The sequence below is a fragment of the Elgaria multicarinata genome, chromosome 20 (genome assembly GCF_023053635.1).
Source record: "Elgaria multicarinata webbii isolate HBS135686 ecotype San Diego chromosome 20, rElgMul1.1.pri, whole genome shotgun sequence".
Taxonomy (NCBI): domain Eukaryota; kingdom Metazoa; phylum Chordata; class Lepidosauria; order Squamata; family Anguidae; genus Elgaria; species Elgaria multicarinata.
The window spans coordinates 12,504,641-12,528,868 of NC_086190.1; the positions used below are offsets into that span (position 1 = coordinate 12,504,641).

General features: G+C 48.2%; 1 protein-coding gene across 1 annotated transcript in view; it reads right to left on the reverse strand.

Annotated features, from left to right (window-relative positions):
* Window positions 1–1,923: 1,923 nt before the first annotated feature.
* The window catches only part of VWA1 (von Willebrand factor A domain containing 1), a 39,944-nt gene continuing 17,639 nt past the window's right edge, over window positions 1,924–24,228 (reverse strand). Inside the window, exons 2-6 of the mRNA XM_063145064.1 lie at window positions 18,369–18,929; window positions 9,683–9,961; window positions 5,797–6,069; window positions 4,705–4,974; window positions 1,924–2,651 (exon numbers count right to left, since the gene is read on the reverse strand). Of these exons, the coding sequence (XP_063001134.1) occupies window positions 2,611–2,651; window positions 4,705–4,974; window positions 5,797–6,069; window positions 9,683–9,961; window positions 18,369–18,929 (1,424 nt within the window). The 3' untranslated portion in view covers window positions 1,924–2,610. The remainder of the gene's footprint in view (window positions 2,652–4,704; window positions 4,975–5,796; window positions 6,070–9,682; window positions 9,962–18,368; window positions 18,930–24,228) is intronic.

A 24,228-nucleotide genomic window follows, 5' to 3' on the forward strand; every position in this document is an offset into this window, starting at 1 on the left:
AAGGCAATTGGTAGATACATAGATCTATGAACTGAAAATCATAGAAAATCTTGATCATAGTTTAGGGCTGACCTCTGAGATGCTATCCATTCACAGCTGGGTCTACCTGCAGGGATTAAAAGTGATGTTCAGAGCTGCTGTTCCTCGTAGTCCAGATGAACTATCACAGGATGTGATAGTTCCTGCCAGTCCACAAGCTGTGGGTGTGTGGGCTGTGCAGTTCTTTGCATGGATAGTTTCCCCAAACTGAGTACGGCGGTATGCGGCATAAGTTTTTCCCCGGCGGCGGCCATCTTTAATCTCGTGATGGAAGAACGAGACACGCAGCTACCATTTTCAGCAGCAGCAACAGGTAAAAGTGTTAACAGGTGGTAAAAGTGTTAACTTAAAATATACTGGTATTTGGCCAGGTTCCTTCCGTCCCACCCACCAAAACGAAATTTGACCCTTAGGGTGAAAGAGGTGTGACATGCTTCTGCTGTCGTCCGTTCACCACTCTTGGCCAACCCCTCCCCGCCTTTGAATCGGTATCGCAGATGTACTCCCTCGACACCTCGAATTTCCACTTTGTGATCACGGTTAAGAGATTCGTCCCTCCCCAAATCTGTCTCGCCGCCTGGTGACCGTCACCGTCTTGTGGCAGCGAGTTCCAGAAGTTAATGTTTTCTTGTACGGTGAAGTCCTTCATCTTACGAACATAAGGAGCCCCCTGCTGGCTCAGACCAAGGGTCCATCTAGCTCAGCATTCTGTTCGCACAGTGGCCAACCAGCATGACGACACTCAAGCAGGACGTGAGTGTAACAGCATCCTCCTACCCATCATCCTCAGCACCTGCTGCGCACAGGCAATGTTGCCTGTTCATAATTTGCTTTCTGTCTATTGACTTGGATGATCTCAAGTCTCGATATGGTGGAGGACCAAGGAATCAACACCTCCCTTCTGCGATGTTTACATTCCCAGCAAAACCAAGAGGTTTATCCGTTCTCTCTACGGCTGGTGCATCATGGTCAGCTTGGTGGGCCGTGCGTCAGACGGCTGCACTTTATTCCCATCACATCAAAATCGACCCACATGGAAGCCAAGCTCAGACAGCGGAGAATTCTCAAGACAGGATTACAAAGCCCTGGATACCATTATCTGTTGATTTATGCTTATCCTATCCCCGGCTGGATCTATAAAGCTTTAAAGCGCTTTATAACAGTTTTGACAACATATACAGTTGTCAAAACAAACGATATACAGTAATACAGGCTGCATTAATAGAAGTAGAGCTTCCAAATCACGTGAGGTACTGGTTCCTCTCTATTCGGCCCTGGTTAGGCCTCATGTAGAGTATTGCGTCCAGTTCTGGGCTCCACAATTCAAGAAGGACGCAGACAAGCTGGAGCGTGTCCAGAGGAGGGCAGCCAGGATGATCAGGGGTCTGGAAACAAAGCCCTATGAAGAGAGACTGAAAGAACTGGGCATGTTTAGCCTGGAAAAGAGAAGATGGAGGGAAGACATGAGAGCACTCTTCAAATACTTGAAAGGTTGTCACACAGAGGAGGGCCAGGATCTCTTCTCGATCCTCCCAGAGTGCAGGACACGGAATAACGGGCTCAAGTAAAAGGAAGCCAGATTCCAGCTGGACATCAGGAAAAACCTCCTGACTGTTAGAGCAGTACAACAATGGAATCAGTTACCTAGGGAGGTTGTGGGCTCTCCCACACTAAAGGCCTTCAAGAGGCAGCTGGACAACCATCTGTCAGGGATGCTTTAGGGTGGATTCCTGCCTTGAGCAGGGGGTTGGACTCGATGGCCTTGTAGGCCCCTTCCAACTCTGCTATTCTATGATTCTAAAGCAGTAGTGTAGATCCTGCCCCTGTTGAGTAGCTAGCTGGCAATCTCCTGCCTAAGTTTCTAGGGACAATTCGCTTCGAAGCAGCAGCAAGAGAAGCACAGATCAACAGCAGCAAAAGGTGACCAGATAAACCTCTCCAGTTCTGTCTTCAGCTGAGCCTTTGGCATTCTCTGCCTTTGGACCCGGCCTTCTCCGTGGCTAATTTTCGACACAACGTGTGTAATGCTTAGCTAGGATTCGGTTGCCCTCTGGACTTTTCAGTCCTAACCATTGTAGCTTGGTCCCTGTGGAATTGATTTTCATCTGCTTTGCGCCTCTCATCCGTTAGCCTCCTATCGAATTGCGGCGGCATCCGTTAAAGGTTACGCAGCCGTAGAACACACTGAAAAGTGGGGTCGAGGGGGCACGGATACGGGGCTGGGCTGGGGTTCCTGTAACCTCCTTTCTCACCTACAACAAATACTAAGCACAAATAAATAGAATTACAGTAAGGGAAGAGGAACTTAGATTCCCAGTCTTTTGCTGGAATACAAGGAAGGATAAAGAGATTGATAGCCAACAGCTCATCACAGCGTCGTCCGGGTGGAGCCATTTTCAACATGCCAGGCCAAATCTTGAGGATTTGTAGGCATGACAGCCACAAGGGGGAGCCAGAGGGGCTGGAGGAGGTTTAGGAGAGCGACTCTCTCATACTGCTTCCTTGCCACGGTCCTTCTCGTCCAATCCTTTCCCTCCGCTCTGCAGAGGTGCCTCTGTAGTCCATTCAGGCTCACACTCTCCGTCGGTGATGATAGCCTCCCGTTGCCGAAGCTGGGAAAGAAAACAGGAAAAGGAGGAGGTCGGTTGTGGCACAAAACGAGCTTGTCGATAGCTAGTCGCCTGCGGCGAGTGAAAAATGACCTGCAGGTGATCAGGATGATTTCTTTTTTGGGGGGTATATTGAAAAAGGAGTCGCTTTGTTCTCCCGTCCCTCCCTTTAAATGATTGCCAGGCCTCAAATAGCAAAACACTCCTCATCAGGCCGTGGGTTCCAAATAACCCACCCACCCTCCCACCGTCGCCGTGTCCAGATGTCATGACAATCCACAAGGATAATTAGGGAAGTGAGGTGGCATGCGACCGGCACACAGGAGTATGGTGAACAAGCCTTATTAACTGTTGTGCCTCAGCTCGGGATGGAACAGGGAGGATTTCTTATGCTAGCAGCCAAATTTGTTGTACAAAACTCTCGGTTTTGTACAACGAATTCGGCTGCTAGCATAAGAAATTGTTTCATTATAGATATCTTATTTTTTAAAAAAATTGTATTTGTATGGGTGTTGTCCTCATTCCTTTTCTTAATACTAAATAACGGTTTTGTAATCTGTTTGTTTTCGCTCCTGAAAAAGGATTCTTTCAGGAATCCGAAACGTTGAGCTTTTTACATTGTGAAATAATAAAATGTTCATTGCTCATTCGTACTCGCCTCTTTTTTCTCCACTTTCCATTGGTGCTATTCCCCCTCACCCAGCAACCCAATATAAGTCATGTCAGAGCCCATGAGTGCTGCTGGAAGCAATTGTTGTACTTCCGTGCCTTTGCCCTTGTTCCTTGCATACCAGCTCCTGAACCTTGCTTGAATATAACCCAATCTTGGACCAGACTCTGACTACTCTTTGGTGCATTCCTGAACCCAGTATTGTTTGACCCGGTTTCTGACGGATACTTTTGGCTTTTGACTTCGCTGTCGTGTTTCTCAGAAAGCTCCTGCTTTAGATGAGAGACAAATGACGAGGCTTGCTAGGTAATCTACAAAACAACTATCTCTTCTACTTGAAGAGAGTCTAATTTTTTTTTGGGGGGGGGGAGCTTCTCTTTAGGCAAAACTATGCAAACTAAGCGAGACAATTGTCCGACTAAGGAGAACAGGGTTCTCAAACGTCTGGTGCGGAAGCAGGTTCTGGTGCAATCCTAGTCGGACTGACTTTCTCATGCCTTCTTTCTGCTCCGTGCCTTTTAGCTTCTGGCGGACCCAAGCATCAGCTAGTTTGTCAAAGCACTTTCCTCTGGAAGAAAGCTCACTTCCCACTGAGTGTGTAGGATTTGGCCTTGAGGAGATAAGCTCTGGAGGGGGCTGACTTCCAGCTGGGGAATCGCCCGTGAGAGCTTCCTCCCCCACTGATCCAGGCTGGCTGGTGTCTGGCGCCGCCTCCTCTATTTCCAAATCTGATTCTGATTGATTACCTGAAACACCTTCTCTCAAAACAAGGGCAGTAGGGTTAGATAGGCTGACCCTATGAAAAGGAGGACAGGGCTCCCGTATCTTTAACAGTTGCCTAGAAAAGGGAATTTCACCAGGTTCTCCGACACCTGCTGAAATTCCCTGTGCTCCTAGCTGTGTTTATATATCCTAATAGTTAGCAACACAAAGTTCTTCTCATAGCTCAGAACCTCCAGCATTCAAAGTTCTTCTCATAGCTCGGAACCTCCAGTGTACAAAGTTCTGTGCCATGCATTGCCATGCACTTTAGTGTTCTATAGATATAGATATGTGTTCTATAGATATAGATATAAATATGTCTGTCTTCTTACCGTGGCTGCCACTTACTCTTGCCGGTTAGCAGGGAGGCAGGGCGTCTATTGCCCCTCTTCCTCACTGCTATCAATGTTTGGGCAGGGCGAGAGGCAGGTGAACAAACAGGTTGCAACGGCAAAGAAAAGGAGGAAGTCCAAGTGGCTTTTGTCATGCTTACTCTTGGCACCAGCCCTGATCAAGGTATTAGCTTTCATCTTCAGTTATCGAGGCAGGACGGAACAACATGGGATGTCAGATTCTAGTCACACCATTGAACAGAAGCCATGTTGCTCCCGTCCCACAGCTTACCGGGTTGCATGTGCACCATCCGGCACAGCGCTCTTCCGGGAAGGTTCTTATACACGGGCTTCACACAGACTTTGTTAGCGCTGCCTGCGGCCAATTCCGACAGCAGCACGCTGTGGATTTGGGGCGAGACGCTGAGAAGGGTGGACGGCCCCGCCTGCCGCCGACACCGGACGCGGTAGCCGAGAACGTTGCCGCCTGCAGGATCCCAGGAGGCCTTCACGGTGCTGGGGCTCAGGTCTTCGAAGCGGAGGTGCTTTATTTTGGAGTTTTCTGGTCAACGGAGAAAAATAGGGCGGGGCATGAGGCCATTACTCAGGCTTAGAGCATCTTTCACCCGCTCAGACCAATCCAAACATTTGGGACTACATTCCACCATCATCCATGGGCCGTGTTAGTTGGGGATGATGGGAGTTGTTTGGGGCTACAGTCCACCACCACCCTTATCCATGGGTCATGGAGTTGTAACTATAACCTTGTTATATAACAAGCACCCTCCGACAGTGCTGGCTTCTGGTTTGGGGAGATGCCCACTGTAAGCCTCTGTAAGCCTCTTGTTGCTTGTTCTGCCCTTTTTGACTTGCCCTTTTCCTTTGGGTCAAATCTCCCCAGAAGCCCAGAGGGAAAGGGAGGAGCAAGCAGAGGCTGCAACGCCTTCTTCTTGTTCCTGTCACTTAGAGGGGGCAGATGTGGGCTCAGCAAGTGCCCAATGACGCAACCCCCCCGACTTGGGCCCTGCTCTGAGCATACACAAAATGCGGTTCGTTTTATTTATTTACCGCATTTTTACCCCGCTCTTTGGCTGAAGGAAGCTCCCAGAATGGCTGACCCAGGCCCATAATGAGACAGTCCCTGCCTTCAAGCGTACAATAATAATAATAATAATAATAATAATAATAATAATAATAATAATAATAATAATAATAATAATTTAAAAAACACAGCACAAAAGGAAAGGGTACCAGGAGGGAGGAGGAAAAACAAGCAGGCAGGGTTTTCTTAGTTATTATTTGACAACTGTTTGGAATGTTAAGCCGTGCCGGCGCCTTCCTGTCTCCACATTTGCATCACCAGGTGGGGCCCATTCCTGCTCACCTTCCTGGGTGCACGCTTTGGCCGAGAGCGCTTTCTCCTTGCCCGATTTATAAATAGCTGAAACGGTCACCAAGTAGGTCGTGTTGGCTTTCAGGTCCTCCAAGACCGTGCTGTTGAGGCTTCCTTTGACTTCCACCTGCTTGACTGAGTTCCCGGGCAGCGGGCCGTACAAGACTTGATAGGTGGCTACGCTGTCTGGGGTGGGAGACCAACCGACCCGGATACTGTGGGGTTTGGATTCCGAGATAAGAACCTGCACAGGGCTGATTATCTCTGTAGGGAGAAGAAACATAATGAAACATCTGCAAATAATCTGCTCTGGTATGAAGCATCTCATTAGAGGTGGGTGGGTGATTGCACTCACCCTGAAGGAGCAGGTTCGTAGCTTGGGGGTTCTTTTAGATCCATCATTGTCACTGGAGGCTCAGGTGACCTCAGTGGCATGGAGTGCCTTTTACCAACTCCAGTTGGTGGCCCAGCTACGCCCCTATCTAGACAGGGATAACCTGGCTTCAGTTGTCCATGCTCTGGTAACCTCCAAGTTAGATTACTGCAATGCGCTCTACGTAGGGCTGCCTTTGAAGACGGTTCGGAAGCTGCAGCTCATGCAAAATGCAGCGGCCACACTGATTTCGGGAACCAGAAGGTTCGACCATATAACACCTGCTCTGGTCCGCTTGCACTGGCTGCCTGTACGTTTCCGAGCCCAATTCAAGGTGCTGGTTTTGACCTATAAAGCCTTACAAGGCTTGGGACCACAATACCTGATGGAACGCCTCTCCTGACGTGAATATACCAGGTCACTACGTTCAACATCTAAGGTCCTCCTCCGGTTGCCTACTCCGAGAGAGGCTCGGAGTGTGGCAACGAGGGACAGGGCCTTTTTGGTGGTGGCCCCCAGACTGTGGAATGATCTCCTTGACGAGGCTTGCCTGGCACCAACGCTGCTATCTTTCCGGCGCCAGGTTAAGACTTTCCTCTTTGCCCAGGCATATGGCGGCACATCTCAATCACCCACATGTTTAGGTTTTTTTAACGGTTTTTAATGCTTTATGTGTGTATGTTATGTTTTTTAGAATTTTAAATTTTGTATACTTGTTTTTATCTTACTTTTAGAATTTCTGTAAGAGAGCCCTGGCTATGGGAGCGGTATATAAGTGCAATAAATAAATAATAAATAAATATTTACTGAATTATTGGAAATTATTTATTTAATCTTCAGTCCTTTATATAATTTCTGAGAGCCAGCGTGGTGTAGTGGCTAGAGTCCGGAGATCCAGGTTCTAGTGCCTACTCGACTGTGAAACTCACTGGGTGACTTTGGGCCTGTCACTGACTTTCAGCCTCACCTACCTCACAGGGTTGTTGTGAAAGTTTGTAGCCTACAGAGGCAAGGTAATAAACTCAGGCCTAGAGGCCTGGAGTTTTCTGTTGGAAGCGGTTATCTCTGAGAGGACTAGTTTCATTTCTCCAGTTGGAGTTCATTTCCTGGTTAAGTTTCATTTCCTCTAAGTGAGAACATTACATTGATTTTGGGGAAAGAGGGGATGAAAGAGTGAGAGAGCCAGCCAGGAGACACACCAGGGCCAGAGAAAGACCACAGCTTATGGAAGGAGCAGAAAGAAGCAGCATAGGGTAAAAGAATGTGTGTGTTTTCAACTCGTATTAGCAACTTTTAATGACTTTCTATCACTCAGCTCTATTGACGAAATGCCTTTAGTTGTAATTTGCTTGCTTTACTTTACTCGTAAACGGTTGTGTTAAGCCACAAGCCTCTGGAGTGTCACTCACCCCATGTCGAGAGCCTAAACCAGACAATACCAGAAAGAGGAAGGTAAAAAGAAGGTATCTGGGACCCTTAAGGAGGCAGAGATCTTTAAGGACTCGCTCAGGAAGTCTGGGTCATAGGAGGATCCCTGACTCTTTTGTTTTGTTAACTTGGTTTTTAAATAAAATAAAAGGTCATGACCAAAAGAAAAGAAAGACAGCAGACAGACAGACAGTAAGAAAAGGTCGCAAGTGATGAGTGAAATCTAGGGCTGTGCATGGACTGGATCCTGATCCGCAACTTCTGGATTGGGTCCGCTCCACCCCACGTTGATCTGCCTATGCTCCGATCTGCTGCGGGGCTCCGGATCCGGATTGGAGCTCCGTGTCCCCCCATAGACTTGCATTGAAAATCAAATGCCTATAACTTTTTTACTTTTAACGTTAGAAACCTCAAAATTGGCACCATGAGGGCTTATACATGTATCCACATTCATGGCCAGTTTGAAGCAAATCTAAGCATCCAGAGCCAAGTAAGGCCCCCCTCCCCCCTCCCCCCTTACCTGCCTCTGTTGCAGTCTGGCGGCGGCTTCAGCTGAGGCCCAGGCCTCAAACAGGAAGACCAGGCTGCAGCCTGGTCTTCTGGTTTGAGGCTTGGGCCTCAGTTGAAGCTGCCGCTGGACTGTGACGGAGGCAGGTAAGCCCCCCTCCCCTCCTGCCCCCTTACCTGGCTCTGCCGCTATCGCCGCACGGACCGTGGTGGCGCCAGCTAAGCCCCCCTCCTGCCACACCTACCTTTCTTTTGGAGCGCCAGATCGAGGCGAAGGATCCGCTTCGTCTCGATCCGCTTCATCTCGATCTGCAGCTCCCCGACCCGATCCGTCTCCGCCGTTGTCGGAGGCGGATCAGGCCGCCCCGCTATTGGTTCTAAGAAGCGAAGCGAAGTGGAGCGGAGCACAGCCCTAGTGAAATCCCTCCTTTACCTGAGACCTCAGGGAACCACTTAGTAGAGGCTGGTGGCTTCTTTTTTTAAAAATAATTTTTATTAACACAAATTAAAATACATCAACATAACATTAAAACATCAATCAAAAGGAGAAAAAAATTACATAAATTTGCTCAACTGTTAACATTTGTAATTTATCATTATTCATAATCAAACAATAAAATTGCTCCCCTTCACCCTTTGGGATCTATTCCTGCTTCCAAAATCTCATTACTTCTTCTGGTGGTGGTTTTCCACTTCCCTTAGAGAACACATATATCAGGAACTGTTTCCAGATTCCCTCAAATTCATTCGTATTTGTTATGCCTCTTCTTACTTTTATATTACATGTCAATTTATCATTAATGGCAATATCCCAAATTTCCTTATACCATTCTTCAATACGATAATCTCCTTGAACCTTCCAGTTCCTAGATATAATTAATCTCGCTGCTGTCAGCAAATTTGTTATCAATTCTTTAATTTCTTTATTACACTTTACCTCTCCATATAATGATAGTAATGCCACACTAGGTGTCTCTTCAATCTCCATTCCAACAATTTCTTTTATCTCATTAAACCCCATTTCCCACAATTTTGGTACATATCCGCATTCCCACCACATATGTAAATATGTTCCTTTTTCCCCACAACCTCTCCAACAATTTGCTGAATACAGCTTATTTATTTTATTTAGTCTCACTGGGGTTAGATACCACCTCCATATAATTTTATAATAATTTTCTTTCATTCTCACCGACATGTTTCTCAATATTCCCTCCCAACTCTGTTGCCCTATCTGTACCATCAAATCTGTTTCCCAAACCATCATTCCCATATTCTCTATCACCCCCTTCCCAACCAGTATTCTATATATTCCACTCATTAAACCTTTTATCCCTTTATTTTCTCCCTTTCCCTTTTCTATTTTAACAATCAGCTCCTCAAATTTTGTCAATTCTCTACATTCACCATGATCTCTTAACCATTTCTTCGTCCATTGTTCCAATTGAGGCTGGTGGCTTCTATTTTAGCGGGGCAGTGAATCCACTTTGGGTTTCAATCAGAACCAATCGGAACACTAAAGGGTCTCTCCAAGGTGCTGCACCAGATTTCTCCTGCGGTTGCTCTTACCTTCCAGTGTGGTGACTCGAGTGGTCTTGGGTGGGATGTACCACTCATTGGATTCCGGAATGAGGGCAACCTCATAAGTGGTTTTGGGTGCCAGGTTTTCCACCACGATGCTGGTACGGTCACCAGTCAACTGTTTGGTCAATTTCCGCTTGGGGTCTCCCGTCGGGGCATACTCCAGAACGAAGTACCCCATGTCAGGGGACAGAAGCGGGGGCCAAGTGAGCTTAAAGCTGTTGGAAGTGATTTCTGTGGCCCGCAGGCGCACCGCCTGGATCACATCTGGAGGAGGGAAAGGAGAGAAACAAAACAGTAATCTGTTTATCGGCGTTTCTTTCTCTTCGGCTGTTTCAATATTTGACTCTTTGGGAACGTGTCGGACCTTTTTCAGCCCGAGGGCCGAGCGCAATACCAGAAAAGCTCTTTGGGGGCCGCCTTCCCAGGGTAGGCGGAGCCAGACAAAAGGAGGTGGAGCCAAAGGTGAAAAGGGGTGGAACAAAAGGCAAAGTCGCCCAAGCCAAAACATTGAAAAACACCGCCGTCTTTTAGCTTAAAGCTCTCAGGGAGCCTTGGGAGGCATTTCAACTTTTTCGAATAGGGAAACACGTCTGCACCTGCACTTTAAATCAGTGGTTCCCAATTAGCTCTTGGAGGGACGCCAGCTTTCGCTGACGTTTTCTTGGCAGGTCTTATAGCGGGGTGGTTTGCCGTTGCCTTCCCCGGCCATGATTGCCTTTCCCCCAGCTAGCTGGGTACTCATTTTACTGACCTCGGGAGGATGGAAGGCTGAGTCGACCTGAGCCGGCTGCCTGAAACCAGCTTCCGCTGAGATCGAACTCAGGCCGTGGGGAGAGTTTCAGCTGCAGAAACTGCTGCTTTATGACTCAGTGCTTGCACGAGAGGTTTCTTTCCTTTTCCTTCCCAATTAGCTAAGTACTGAGGACGCCTTGTTTTTCAAATGCCAAGCCATGGGCCCCCTACTTTTGAAAATTTTGTTATCTCTATGGTGGTTACCTGTGCGAAGCAATTTTTTGGAGAACATAAGGGGTAGCCCCTAATAAGCAAAGGATTTTAGGTGTACTAAAAAATAGACTATAAAATTTGTGATATTACCATGCAAAAGTGACAATGATTTTAGTTAGGAATATAAAGACGAATTTAATTTTACTAACGTCAACCCACCCCAGTATTTTTGCCATGAAAACTAAATGGATCAGTACAAGCAGAGATATGTCGGTATACCATCGGAAGATGGGACCCCCAGGTCGGAAGATGGTCAAAATGCTACTGGGGAGGAACAGAGGATAAGTTCAACTAGCCCCAGATGTGATGACGCAGCTAGCTCAAAGCTGAAAGGACGGCTAGCGGCTGACGGCGCTGGTGGCGAACGATGAATCCGATGTTCCAAAGAAGAGGGGATGACCAAGGGCAAGATGGATGGATGATATTCTGGAGGTGACAGACTTGACCTTGGGGAAGCTAGGGGTGGCGACAGCCGACAGAAAGCTCTGGCGTGGGCTGGTCCATGAAGTCACGAAGAGTCGGAAACGACTGAACGAATAAACAACAACAACAGTTTACAATTGAACAAATTATGACATGTCTAGCAGCTACTAAGCCTAAATGTGATGGGAGAAATCATGCCTCTTTTTGTCCCGAACAATCCCTTCCACATCTGGTTCAGTATTTCCTACTTTTAATCTCAAATCTGGATCAACATCGAGCCAATTTCTATGCCTGTTCTTCATATAACAAAATGTCGAAAATTTTGTTCACAAAGAGATGTGGAACGAAAGGGAACTAGACGTTTCAAAGCTTTTTCACCTAACTTCTCATAATCAGGAGAAACCTTCACCCAGAATTGGTACAGTCTATATTCCTTGAAAAATGATTTCAATGAACCATCATCACAAGTCACGTCAACAAGTGCATCTCGCTCTTCCGCAGAGAGAGTTGTTAGTTGTACATCACCACATTCAAAAGGATTCCTTATCCATACATTTTCAGGATTAGGTGCAGGGAAGTAACCTCTGAAGATAGTCGCTAAATCATGCAGGTGCTTTTGCGCATGTTGTCACGTCAAAGCAAACGGAGCGTGGGAGACGGCACATTTTCTTTTATTAAAATGCGGACATTGCAGAGCTAATAGGTGAATGGTGCCACGGACCTCCTGGGTGGGGTCCATGGACCACCAATTGGGAACCACTGCTTTAAATGATCCGAGGGGGTCATGTCTCAGAGACGGAGACATGTTTGTTCTGACTATCCAACATTTGGGGGTAGTGCAGTTTAGAAGGTACGTGCATGTATCTCACAAGACCAGCAGATGTCAGCAGAGACAACAACTACCAGGATGCAAGGATTTAAATAGGGATGTCACGGACACCTGACTGGGTCCAGGAATCCACTGCTCCCCCAGGCCTGCACTTAGAAGGCCTGCACGGCCTGACAAGCATCCGGCAGCCGTCGGCCATCGTACAGAACCTCCGCTCTGTGCAACAATGGAGTCTCCAGAAATTATGGCTTTTTCTCCATTACATAAATGGCAGCCATAATGTCACCTCTCACTGAAGCCTTTAAGGCCAGGCCATCCCTCCCTCACATAATCTATAATATTATCTAGGAATAGAACCGGGCCGAAATTTATCAGAAGAGGGTGTTTTTTTTCTGAGAAGCACGCTGAGAATTTTCTCTTTTTATCCACCGCACCTGACGAAGGGCCATTTTGCCAAATATTCTTCCCCTGCCCCTGTTATCACAGAGTTTCAGAGCTGGAAGAAAAATTGAGCCTCCTGAATGAAGGCAGTCCATCCCACTTCCTTGCGTTAGGAAGCTCCTCCTAAAGTTTCACCAAAATCCGCACCTGCAATTTCTACGTATTGGTCCTGGAGAGACAGGCCACAACTTCTGCTCCTTCTGCGAAAACAGTCTTTTAGATATTTGAAGAACACTTCCCATAACACGGAATAATGGGCTGAAGTTAAAGGAAGCCAGATTCCAGCTGGACATCAGGAAAAACTTCCTGACTGTTAGAGCATGTTAGGAAAAACTGTGGTGGTAATAATGAGCAGCCGGAAGAAACCGTTGGGAGAATTTCCGGCGAAACGCGCGCTCCGATTTTGCTGCCCACGAATACGATGAGAGATTTGGGCTGGCCGTTTTTGGCTCAGCTAAAATCAGCACTACTTGGCCCGTATATGAGGCTGATTCTGTGGAAGAGGAGAAACCCCTCCCATGTGAAGAGTGCTGCTTTCTCTCCATCCCCCGCGTGTCTCTTAGATGTCTATCTTTCGATCAGGGAGATTGACAGCTGTCAGTGAAAAAGGGGAGTAGTTTTGCGGGGCGGGTGGATCGTTGAGAGGTCTGCTGGCAGCTATTTGATTGCTTTGCCGTGAAAGCTCAGTGTCGGACGGACGCCAGCTTCCTGTTGGGTCTGGACAGGGCAGAATTTTTCCATTTGCTACTGTACGAACAGGCTGCGGCCCAACCCAATGCAGGCCTCTGCCCAGGCACGGAATCTCTCGGCTGTGGTTTGCAAGACTCTGGAATTGCAGATTTGACCGCAGATGGGCAGAGACAGGTCTGTTCCCCACCCGAGAGAGCAAGAGGGCCACCAATCCCGCCTAAGCTGAGCATGTTTAAAGTCCCGCAGCGGAGAGCGTGACAAACAGAGATTTGAATATCCCTGGTTCAAATCTCGCCCTCTGCCATCAGCTTAACCTGAGAGCGTACAAATAGCCCTGCTGGATCAAACCCAAGGGGAAAGCAAAGCCCATCTTGCTGGCTGTACAATGGGAGCTGTAGTAGGGTGACCCTATGAAAAGGAGGACCGGGCTCCTGCATCTTTAACAGTTGTATTGAAAAGGGAATTTCAGCAGGGGTCATTTGTATATATGGGGAACCTGGTGAAATCCCCTCTTCCTCACAACAGTTAAAGCTGCAGGAGCTATACTAGTGACCAGATTTAAAAGAGGGCAGGGCACATTCGAGACGTTCCCCGTAGAGGAGGCTAGAAGGAGGTTGCGTCACTTCCCTCTCGCGCCGAGGGATTGCCAACGACCGACTGGCAGATGACGGGGAATTCGAGGGAAAGAGGGGCCCATTTCATCAAAACAATGCCCCCCTGTGCATCCACAAAGGGAGCCATTGAAACACCCTCATATGACATCATAGTGCAATTTCTGGGCATCTTTCCAGGCTGACGGTTCTGGGATGGTTCTGCCCTCTCAGGCCCTGCAACCCAGACCTCTTCGTGATCTACTGCTTAGCAAACAGCGCCTGGTTGAAATAGCCCTTGCTTTGATACAACGAAGCCTTCAAGCAAATGTACACGGTTGGCAGAGTGGGACACATTGATCTCGCCCTGTCTGAGCGAAGCCATGCCTGCTGGCACCCCTAGGCCCTGGTGTGCCATGGTGCACCTCTGAAAAAGGGGGTCTGTCCTCTCCATTCCCCTCAGGGGGGCTGCCCTACAGCAATGGGGTGGGGACAGGCATATAATTCTGCCCCTCAGCCTACTAATCTCTCCTGGCTTCAAACCTTAGGGACTGTAGAGCTATCCACTGGTTTGGGATGTCTGCCACCTAGTGACTGAAGATGGCACGGCACGCTTCAAACACATTGGCATACATTAATTAATGCCATTTTTAAAAAAAATAAATGACCCCAGGTGCACATACTTAGGGTTGTCATGTTTTGGGAGAAGGTGTTTCACGTAATCAATCAGAATCAGATTCAGAAATAGAGGAGGCGGCACCAGACACCAGCCAGCCTGTACCAGTGGGAGAGGAAGCTCTCACGGGCGATTCTTATCTCCAGAGCTTATCTCCTCAAGGCCAAATCCTACACACTCAGTGGGAAGTGAGTCCCGACAAGCTAGCTGATGCTAGGGTCTGCCGGAAGCTCAAAAGCACGGCATGAAAGGAAGGTGTGAGAAAGTCGGTTAGATTACACCAGAACCTGCCTCCGCACCAGATGCTCTGAAGTTACCGGCGTTTGGGAAGTGGCTTCCTAATTGTGGACAATTGTCTTCCTTAGTTTGCATAGTTTTGCCTAGGGGGATGTTTTCAAGAAGTTAGACTCTCTTCAGGTAGAAGAGACATTTGTTGCTTAGTAAAAGTTTTGTGGATTACTTAGCAAGCCTCGTCATTTGCCTCCCATCGAAAGCAGGAGTTTTCTGAGAAACACAACAAGGGTCCCCTCAGTAGGCATGCCAAGTTTCAGGAGTCTAGGTTTTATGGTCTTAATGCCAGGGCACTGACACAGACATACAGGCATCCTCTATTACTATAGAAGATGCATTAAGCACACCAATGATAACTGGGGGGTACATGAAAACTAGGAGGTAGAATAGGGGGAGTGTCTTGCAATGGGAGGGGTGTGGCTCAGTGGTAGAGCACCTGCTTTGCAATGCAGAAGGTCTCCGGTTCGATCCCTGGCATCTCCAGGTACAGTTACAAGATGGGGGATACTTGGCTCAGCAATACGACAAACGAGAAGGATCTTGGAATTGTTGTAGATCACAAGCTGAATATGAGCCAACAGTGCGATATGGCTGCAAGAAAAGCAAATGCTATTTTGGGCTGCATTAATAGAAGTATAGCTTCCAAATCGCGTGAGGTACTGGTTCCTCTCTATTCGGCCCTGGTTAGGCCTCATCTAGAGTATTGCGTCCAGTTCTGGGCTCCACAATTCAAGAAGGACGCAGACAAGCTGGAGCGTGTTCAGAGGAGGGCAACCAGGATGATCAGGGGTCTGGAAACAAAGGCCTATGAGGAGTCCCCCAAACTAGCAGCCGTCATGGGGACAGGAGACACACCACTTTGGCCACCTTTGGCCTCAGGTTCTGCATCCCTGTGGTAGCAGGTCGGTAAGACCCCGCCATCCTGTTTCCGAGTCTGCCCGTTGCCCCCGGAGATTAGATCCTTCCTTCTGTTGAGCAGAATGAAATTTGTAGTGGGGCTTTTCCTTCGAGCGAAAGAAGGTTAAGGAAAGGATTAAAAGAAGAAGAAGCTCAGCAACCCTGCAAGATGCAGAGGGGAATAATTTAAAAAAATAAAAAAAATAAAAGCCATCCGCAAAATGAAGAAAAGTTGCCAAGAAGTGGGCGGAAAGGTTTCCCAGCTCCATAGTAACCCTCCTTAATTTCCAAACTGTTAGCAGATTTGGGCCTGCAGCTGCAAGGCCGGGCCCAGAGCAGAGGTAATGAAGGAGCGGGGAGGTGCATTGTGGGTAACGAGCCACAGGGTTCCTTGCTTTGTTTGGGGAACAGAACTGAGGCGGTCGGGATTTCCTTCCTTGGAGCTGAATCATGGAGAGATAGTAAAAAGCATATTCACAGTATAGATCACACTGAAGCCGCCTATCCAGATGTCCAGATGTGAAGGAACCAAGGACCGCCCTCTCCCAACGGCCTCCAAATCTTAGAGTCAACGCACAAGGCTTAACAATACTCCCCTCTTCCTCTGGAACTCTGGGAATTTTTGTTCTGGGTCTATAACAGAACGTTCACTAGACTGGAATTCCCAGGATGCCTCGGGGGAAGCCATGACAGTTCAATCGGTCTAAAGCCAGGGATCAGTTTGCGGTGGAATTAGGGCCTGGCGTTTCCTCACACAAGAACACCCACCCACAAAAAATGTCCAACCAGTCAAGCAAGAAAATACCACCCCAAAGTGAGAAGTCGGTTGTTGTTTTGGGGGTTGTGGTGGTGGGGTTACTATGGGAAAAAGGACAACCAAGCTTTGCTAGGGTGGCCTCTTTTATAGAGGAAGTCCTCTATTTGAAGGGCGGTCCGGTCCAAGTCCAGACAAAAGATAAAGAACGCAAAGAATTGTTGGACATCAACAGGTAGCACCTGGACAGCAGAATGAAAGGGCAAAGATACAGGTCTCCTCATCCCGGTCTTCCACATTACAGTGAGGTGTGTTGCATTTCTATGTAAATTGTATCAATCATTTCAAATTTGCACCTATATATATCAATTGGCCTATGTAAAAGTTACGCAAATCACTGTCCTCTTTGGTCTTAATTCTTTGGTGATGCATGTCCTCCTTTTTTGGCAAGGGGCCACCCTGCGGGCGCGCATGAGGGCGAGGAATTATGGACTGATTGGACAGAAGGAAATGTTCTCTCCCCTCCCAGAATACTAAAGACTCAAGTTCATTCATTCAACTTAGCTGACCGGCAGCGGGTTCAAGGCGGGCTTATCGCTGTCGAATTCACCTGTGGAACTCCTTGCCAAAAGATGCAGCGATGGTCCCTGGCTTAGTTGACTGATTTACAATGATCAGACATATTTGCTAATTCAGGTCCGGTTAACTTTAGAACCTACACCAAATGGGTTCTAAATACCCCGGTAAGTATCCAGGTGAATCCCAAACAGACAAATAGTGTCTTTCTAATGCTATAACCACCATGCTACTTCCTTTCAATGTTGCATTGAAGTAAAGCAGGACATAGTTTAGAATTTGCAGTTTTGTCTGTGGCAATGTTCATCCATTTGGTTTGGACCCGTTTGGTGTAGGGCCATGCACACACCCCTCAATTTGCTTCGGAGGACGATTCGGAGGATGATTTGGCCCCAATTCGACTCCAGGTGCTTCGGGCCCAGGATGACCTACTTCAGATCTGGATCCGAAGCGAGATCAGAAGCAGGTCAGCTGTTGTGGGTGCTTGGGTGCCTGCTGTGAAGCTGCTCAGAGGGCACCCAGGAAAGCTGGGCACAAGGCCAACTGGGAGTCCATTGGACTCCACCTCCTCCTCCCTAGGGAAAGGGAAGGAAAAGGAACCTCTTGTGCAAGCACTGAGTCATTACTGACCCTTGGAGGGACACCAGCTTTTGCTGATGTTTTCTTGGCAGGTCTTATAGCGGGGTGGTTTGCCGTTGCCTTCCCCTGCCGTGATTACCTTTCCCCCAGCTAACTGGGTACTCATTTTACCGACCTCGGGAGGATGGAAGGCTGAGTTGACCCGAGCCGGCTGTCTGAAACCAGCTTCCGCTGGGATCGAACTCAGGCCGTGGGGAGAGTTTCAGCTGCAGAAACTGCTGCTTTACCACTCTGCGCCACATGAGGCTCTCCTCTTCCCTGCTCGCCCCCAAACCCAGAGCCACTGCCCCCACCTATCCACGGGACTTACCAGAGCGGTTGTAAAGGGCCATATCTGTAGTTCGCAACTTTAGATGTAGGAAACTCCATCTTCTTTTAAAATGGCATCTCTCATCAAGGATGCACGGCTACAGGGATGGCTCAGGTAGGTCCCGTGAGCAGGCTGGGGCAGTGGCTTACCATTGCCCGGGATCAAGTTGAGGCAGTCTGAGGCACTTCAGGCCTGGCCCAATTTGCTCCTGACTGCCTCAGCCTCATCCGGTGCTGATCCAGATTCGGACCGAAGCCCAGTTCAGATTCGGGGTTTGGTCCCCGAGGCGGTGCACAGCCCTAATTTGGGGGTAGGTTCTCAAGTTAAAGAACGCCAAATTAGCAATATTCATGGACTATCCAGCCATGATAATAAAGCACAGAAATCGTCTTATCTTTGAATAGCAGAAGTTGGAGCAAAGCAAGAAAATGGCGTTGCTTGCAATTACGCTGAAGGTTTTGGCTGGTCACGGCTTGGACGCAGGGCGCCAGGCCGAAAGGACTTAGTTCTGATCCGGCACCACCATGCTCTGTCCATTTCACCCAGTTACCTGCAATGCTGTCTCTCAGCTCTTTGGTTATAATGCCCAGGTCGTCCACATCCACGAAATGGAGGTGCTTCTCCGGGGGTTGGCTGGCAGCCGCCGAAAGCTCCAGGTAGTTCCCGCGCCCGGTGCTGACGATGAAAACTGTCACCCCCATGTCCTTCAGGAGCTGCATGGGCTTGGAGACGTCATCTCTGCTGAGGCCATCGGTCACCCAGACCAGGACCTTTGGCACGCAGGGCCGGGCCCCGGTCTCCTCGGTGAAGAGTTTCTCCTTGGCTAAGGAGAGGGCTTTCCCCGTGTTGGTGTCTCCCATCACCTGTTGGATGCCGTGGATGGCGTGCTGGACGGCCCCGCTGGAGAGGTGGCGGTCAAAGGGGAACTCCAGGGAGGGCACGGTGCTGATTTGGATAACGCCAGTCTGGACGCCATGGGGGCCGAAGGTGAACGGCCGGAGGAGGTCAGCAACAAACGCCTTGACCCGGGAGAACTCGTAATACGAGATGCTGCCGGAGCTGTCCAAGAGGAAGAGGAGGTCCCCTTCTAAATCGGTGGAGGTCCCAGGACCTGGAAGACACACAAAGAAGGGGACATGAGCATTAATGAAAAGGTACACCAGCTCCCAGGGCGTTCCAGGAGACACCGTCAAAGAATCCAACTGATAGATTCTGCAGCCAACCTGCTTGTCACTGAGTTGCAAGGATTCCGTAGACCTGCAGACCATTTTTTTTTAATTTTAGGAATGTTATGCAAATTTAGTTACAGAAAAATCTGTAAAATATCATCATCAACAACAACAACAACAACAATAATACAAACAGCACTTGAAAATACACATTTCCTCTATAGGCTAAAACATGAAAATGTGCATGAGGCAAATTTCACATTTGCGGACCAGCAAATTTGCGTGAGTGCGAATTTGCGCAAATGTGAAATTTGCGCATATTGGAAAATTGGAAAAATCTGATTCTGTCAATAAGGGGAAAACGCAATGAAAGGCGTCTGACAATCTGCAAAACATAAACGGAATGGATTTTTCGAAATACGTACATCCCAATTCTGGACATAATGATCTCCTAGGGACCCCAATTTCAGCACCTGTGTGTAACTCTTCCAGTTTGATCGCACACATATCTCTTCTACTGCCACGATCACCATTCCATGCTTTACAGCAAATATTTCTGATATATTAGAGCAACAACAACATCTTTTGCCAACCCTGATATCTATCCATCCATCCACACATACTTCTCTGAACATAGGCAGTTCTGTATGATTTTAACCTCACTGAAATCATAGCACCAGCATGACCACAGGAAGAAAAGGGGAGTTTATAGAATCATAGAATAGCAGAGTTGGATGGGGCCTACAAGGCCATCGAGTCCAACCCCCTGCTCAATGCAGGAATCCACCCTAAAGCATCCCTGACAGATGGCTGTCCAGCTGCCTCTTGAAGGCCTCTAGTGTGGGAGAGGCCACCACCTCCCTAGGTACCTGGTTCCATTGTCGTACTGCTCTAACCATCAGGAAGTTTTTCCTGATGTCCAGCCGGAATCTGGCTTCCTGTAACTTGAGCCCGTTATTCCGTGTCCTGCACTCTGGGAGGATCGAGAAGAGATCCTGGCCCTCCTCTGTGTGACAACCTTTTAAGTATTTGAAGAGTGCTATCATGTCTCCCCTCCATCTTCTCTTCTCCAGGCTAAACATGCCCAGTTCTTTCAGTCTCTCTTCATAGGGCTTGGTTTCCAGATCATCCTGGTTGTCCTCCTCTAAACATGCTTGGCTAACCTGATGCCTTCATGCCCTACTGCTCTGGCTGGTCATTCGGGCTTTGGACCCCTGGATTTTGGGCCCAAGTTTCCGCCATGGCTGCCCCACTGTTCACATGGATTGTATTGTTCTACAATACAGCTTGTTCTGCAATGGATTATAATTACAGGAGGTGCTGGTTCCGTTGATTAGAGACGCGCCAGGAAAAGACATAATGAATTGCCCTTTACTTCACTCCTCAGCGCTGACAGCTGAAATGACAGACAACCAGCTCCCTTTTTGCCTTAATGTTCATGCGTGACTGCATGCACATTCATGCACATTGAGAGAAGAGGCAGCTTTGCTGCACACCCACATGGAAGAATTCGCTTCTGGAGATACAGGAGAAAAGGTAGTTGAATGAGAAGTCAGCTCAACAGCAAGCAGCTTTGGACATCTGCTAGGGTCTCAGCATCCTAACTGGATGACACCTGAATCATAGAATCATAGAAAAGCAGAGTTGGAAGGGGCCTACAAGGCCATCGAGTCCAACTCCCTGCTCAATGCAGGAATCCACCCTAAAGCATCCCTGCCTCTTGAAGGCCTCTAGTGTGGGAGAGCCCACAACCTCCCTAGGTAACTGGTTCCATTGTCGTACTGCTCTAACAGTCAGGACGTTTTTCCTGATGTCCAGCCGGAATCTGGCTTCCTGTTAACTTGAGTCCGTTATTCCGTGTCCTGCACTCTGGGGGGATCGAGAAGAGATCCTGGCCCTCCTCTGTGGGACAACCTTTTAAGTATTTGAAGAGGGCTATCATGTCTCCCCTCCATCTTCTCTTCTCCAGGCTAAACATGCCCAGTTCTTTCAGATGACACTCTCAGCTGTCCATCTCAGCTTATGCTGGAAAGACCCATTTGTGGTTTGGAATTTGACAGGTTTTCCTAGGCTTTGATTCGGTCCCTACTGGATTTGATCTGCAGTGCAGAGTTTCTGGGAATTTTGCACACGTTCTGCAATTTGTGCACGCTTCTGAGCAATTCGAGCAAACTGCCTTGCAAAGTTTCACGTAGAAAAGGCAGTGGGCTATAGAGAGGAAGCGTGGTGCAGTGGTTGGAGCGCTGGATTAGGGAGTTTTGGGTTCTAGTTATTGTGAGGGGAAAATGGGGACCTGGAAGAGGAACATATATGGCAAGATAGGAAGAAGAAGAAGAAGAAGAAGAAGAAGAAGAAGAAGAAGAAGAAGAAGAAGAAGACGACTGGCCATGGAAGTTAAAGAACTATGGCAACAGGAAAAGGTCACAATTATTCCAATAGTCACATCAATCACAGGCATCACATAAAAGAACTATACAGAAAACCTTCAGAAACTGGGCCTACCCAAATACATCCACACCAACATCCAGAAAGCTGTCATACTTAAAACATGCCCAATTGCCAGGAAATTCCTGAACCAGTAAAAGACAGCACGACCGGGCAAAGCTCATCATGTCCTTCTAGAACAACCAAATGAATGAAAATTGACAATATTTTCACATTGTATTTCTAAAGGATTGGATAAAAAGGCCTCTTCATTGGCTTTGTATTAAATTTGGTACTTTTTATGGGCCTTAACTTTTCTTTTCTTTTTAATCAACTGCTTGCATTCTGTTAAGGCTAGTACCTTTTGGTGTGTGCATCTTCTAGAGAAACCTTCACAAGTGAGAAAAGAGATGACGAGGAGGAGGAGGAGGAGGAGGAGGAGGAGGAGGAGGAGGAGAAGAAGAAGAAGAAGAAGAAGAAGAAGAAGAAGAAGAAGAAGAAGAAGAAGAAGAAGAAGAAGAAGAAGAAGAAGAAGAAGGGTGACCATATGAAAAGGATGACAGGGCTCTTGTATCTTTAACAATTGCATAGAAAAGGGAATTTCAGCAGGTGTCATTTGTATGCATGCAGCACCTGCTGAAACTCCCTCTTTACCACAACAGTTAAAGCTGCAGGAGCTATACTAGAGTGACCAGACACAAAGGAAGGCAGGGCTTCTGCAGCTTTAACTGGTGTGATAAAGAGGGGATTCCACCAGGTGCTGCATGCATGCAAATGACACCTGCTGAAATTCCCTTTTTGATACAAGTGTTAAAGATACAGGAGCCCTTGTCCTCCTTTTCATATGGTCACAAGAAGAAGAAGGAGGAGGAGGAGGAGGAGGAGGAGGAGGAGGAGGAGGAGGAGGAGGGTGACCATATGAAAAGGAGGACAGGGCTCCTGTATCTTTAACAGTTGCATAGGAAAGGGAATTTCAGCAGGTGTCATTTGTATGCATGCAGCACCTGGTGAAATTCCCTCTTTACCACAACAGTTAAAGCTGCAGGAGCTATACTAGAGCAGGGCTCCTGCAGCTTTAACTGGTGTGATGAAGAGGGGATTCCACCAGGTGCTGCATGCATGCAAATGACACCTGCTGAAATTCCCTTTTTGATACAGGAGCCCTGTCCTCCTTTTCCTATGGTCACAGAAGAAGGAGAAGGAGAAGGAGAAGGAGAAGAAGAAGAAGAGGAGGAGGAGGAGGAGGAGGAGGAGGAGTAGTCATGCTTAGCAGAAAAGCAGATCCTTCCCCTGGGCTATTGCTTCACTGCCCTTTTAGGGAGATGCCTGCTGCATGTAGCTTCCATATCAAGCACAGCTCTGCTGCGGAGTTTGAGGATCCCACATTTGGCAAGGCCCGAATAGCAGAGTTCGCCCTGCTGTCACGCCAAGTTCCTTTTAAAGTCACGGCTCCTACAATGGCTAAAATAAGGAGAGAGGAAGAGAGAGGAACGGACATTGGAGCAAGTATGACGAAGCGGTAGTGGTGACGGGGGTGGTGGATAAATTCCAGCACTTCCCGTCTTTCTCAACAATACTGTCATAAAGGGAATGTGTATTGTGTTGGGTCAAGAAGAGAGGAGATGACGTGTCCGCTGGTCTTTTTGTGTGTGTGTGTGTTTGGTTCAGTTTAATAGCCAAAGTTGTTTCCTCAGTGGGTGCTGATGGCCGTTGATGCTTGCTTGTATGAGCATTGATGGCTGGTGGAGATTAGCTGCCGCCCTGCTCTAGACTGAGTCCTGGCTCTTTGCAAAGCGAGTACAGGGAGGTCTACCTTAGAGTAGTCAATTGAGCAAACAAATGGCCAAGCATTCAGATTTCAGCCCAGCAGGGGTTCAGACTAAGGCAGGAGTGTTCAAGAAAGCAGGCAGAGTTTAAAACACGGTTAGGCAGTCAGTTACATTACGCCATCTAGAAACGGGGTCAAGAAACAGTCCCAGGGTCTGTAGCACAGAGCATCAATCACTGGGCAAGGCACAGGAGGCAATGTAGCAGCCACTGGGGCTAGCAAAGGCATCGTTTCCAGTGACTCTCAAGTTACCAGCGAGAGCTGACATAGCTAGGGCTACTGCAGCCCCACCCAGTGCTCAGCTGCAGGGCCGACCCTACCATTAGGCAGGCAGTAGATGCTGGGAAGTGGCAACAAAGTGTTGGAGGAGACAGCTGTGTGCCTCACAGCCTGCTCTATGCTCCCTAAGCTATCCTGCGGCCTTCAGGTTCACCGGAGGATGCAGTTCCATCACCAGTGTTGAAGAAACAGTGTTTGTACATGAAATGGGAGAGGGCGCCATGTTGTTCTGCACCTCAGGAAGCAAAATGTCTTGGGCCAGTCCTACTCAGCTGTATCATGCTGGAGGCTTGTCAGATGTCCTCATGAGGAAAACCCAACTCATGAGGAGTCCTCTTCAGCAAGTGAGCACTCCTTCACCGGTCACCATCCTATCATGGATCTTAAATCCCCAGTGTTCTTGGAGACCAGCCTCTCCCTCAGGCTCAGAAGCCAAGTTCTCTGCCTCTCTGGAAGGCAGGTTCAAAGGCGTCATACCTGATGGTCCACGGACCATCTTGGCTAGTGCCAGGGTCTCCTGAGGGGTCCACTGACCCTGAAAGTTCTAGCGCCTCCTCAGAAGATGACTCCAGTGGTGGCATGACACCTGGAACCATGACAGCTACTAGCTCACTGGACCAATTCCCCTGCTTGGGTTGAGGGCTGATGGGTAAGAGTTTGCAACTGGAATGTAGCCGGTGAAGGAGACAAACATTTTGAAGCTTGGCCTC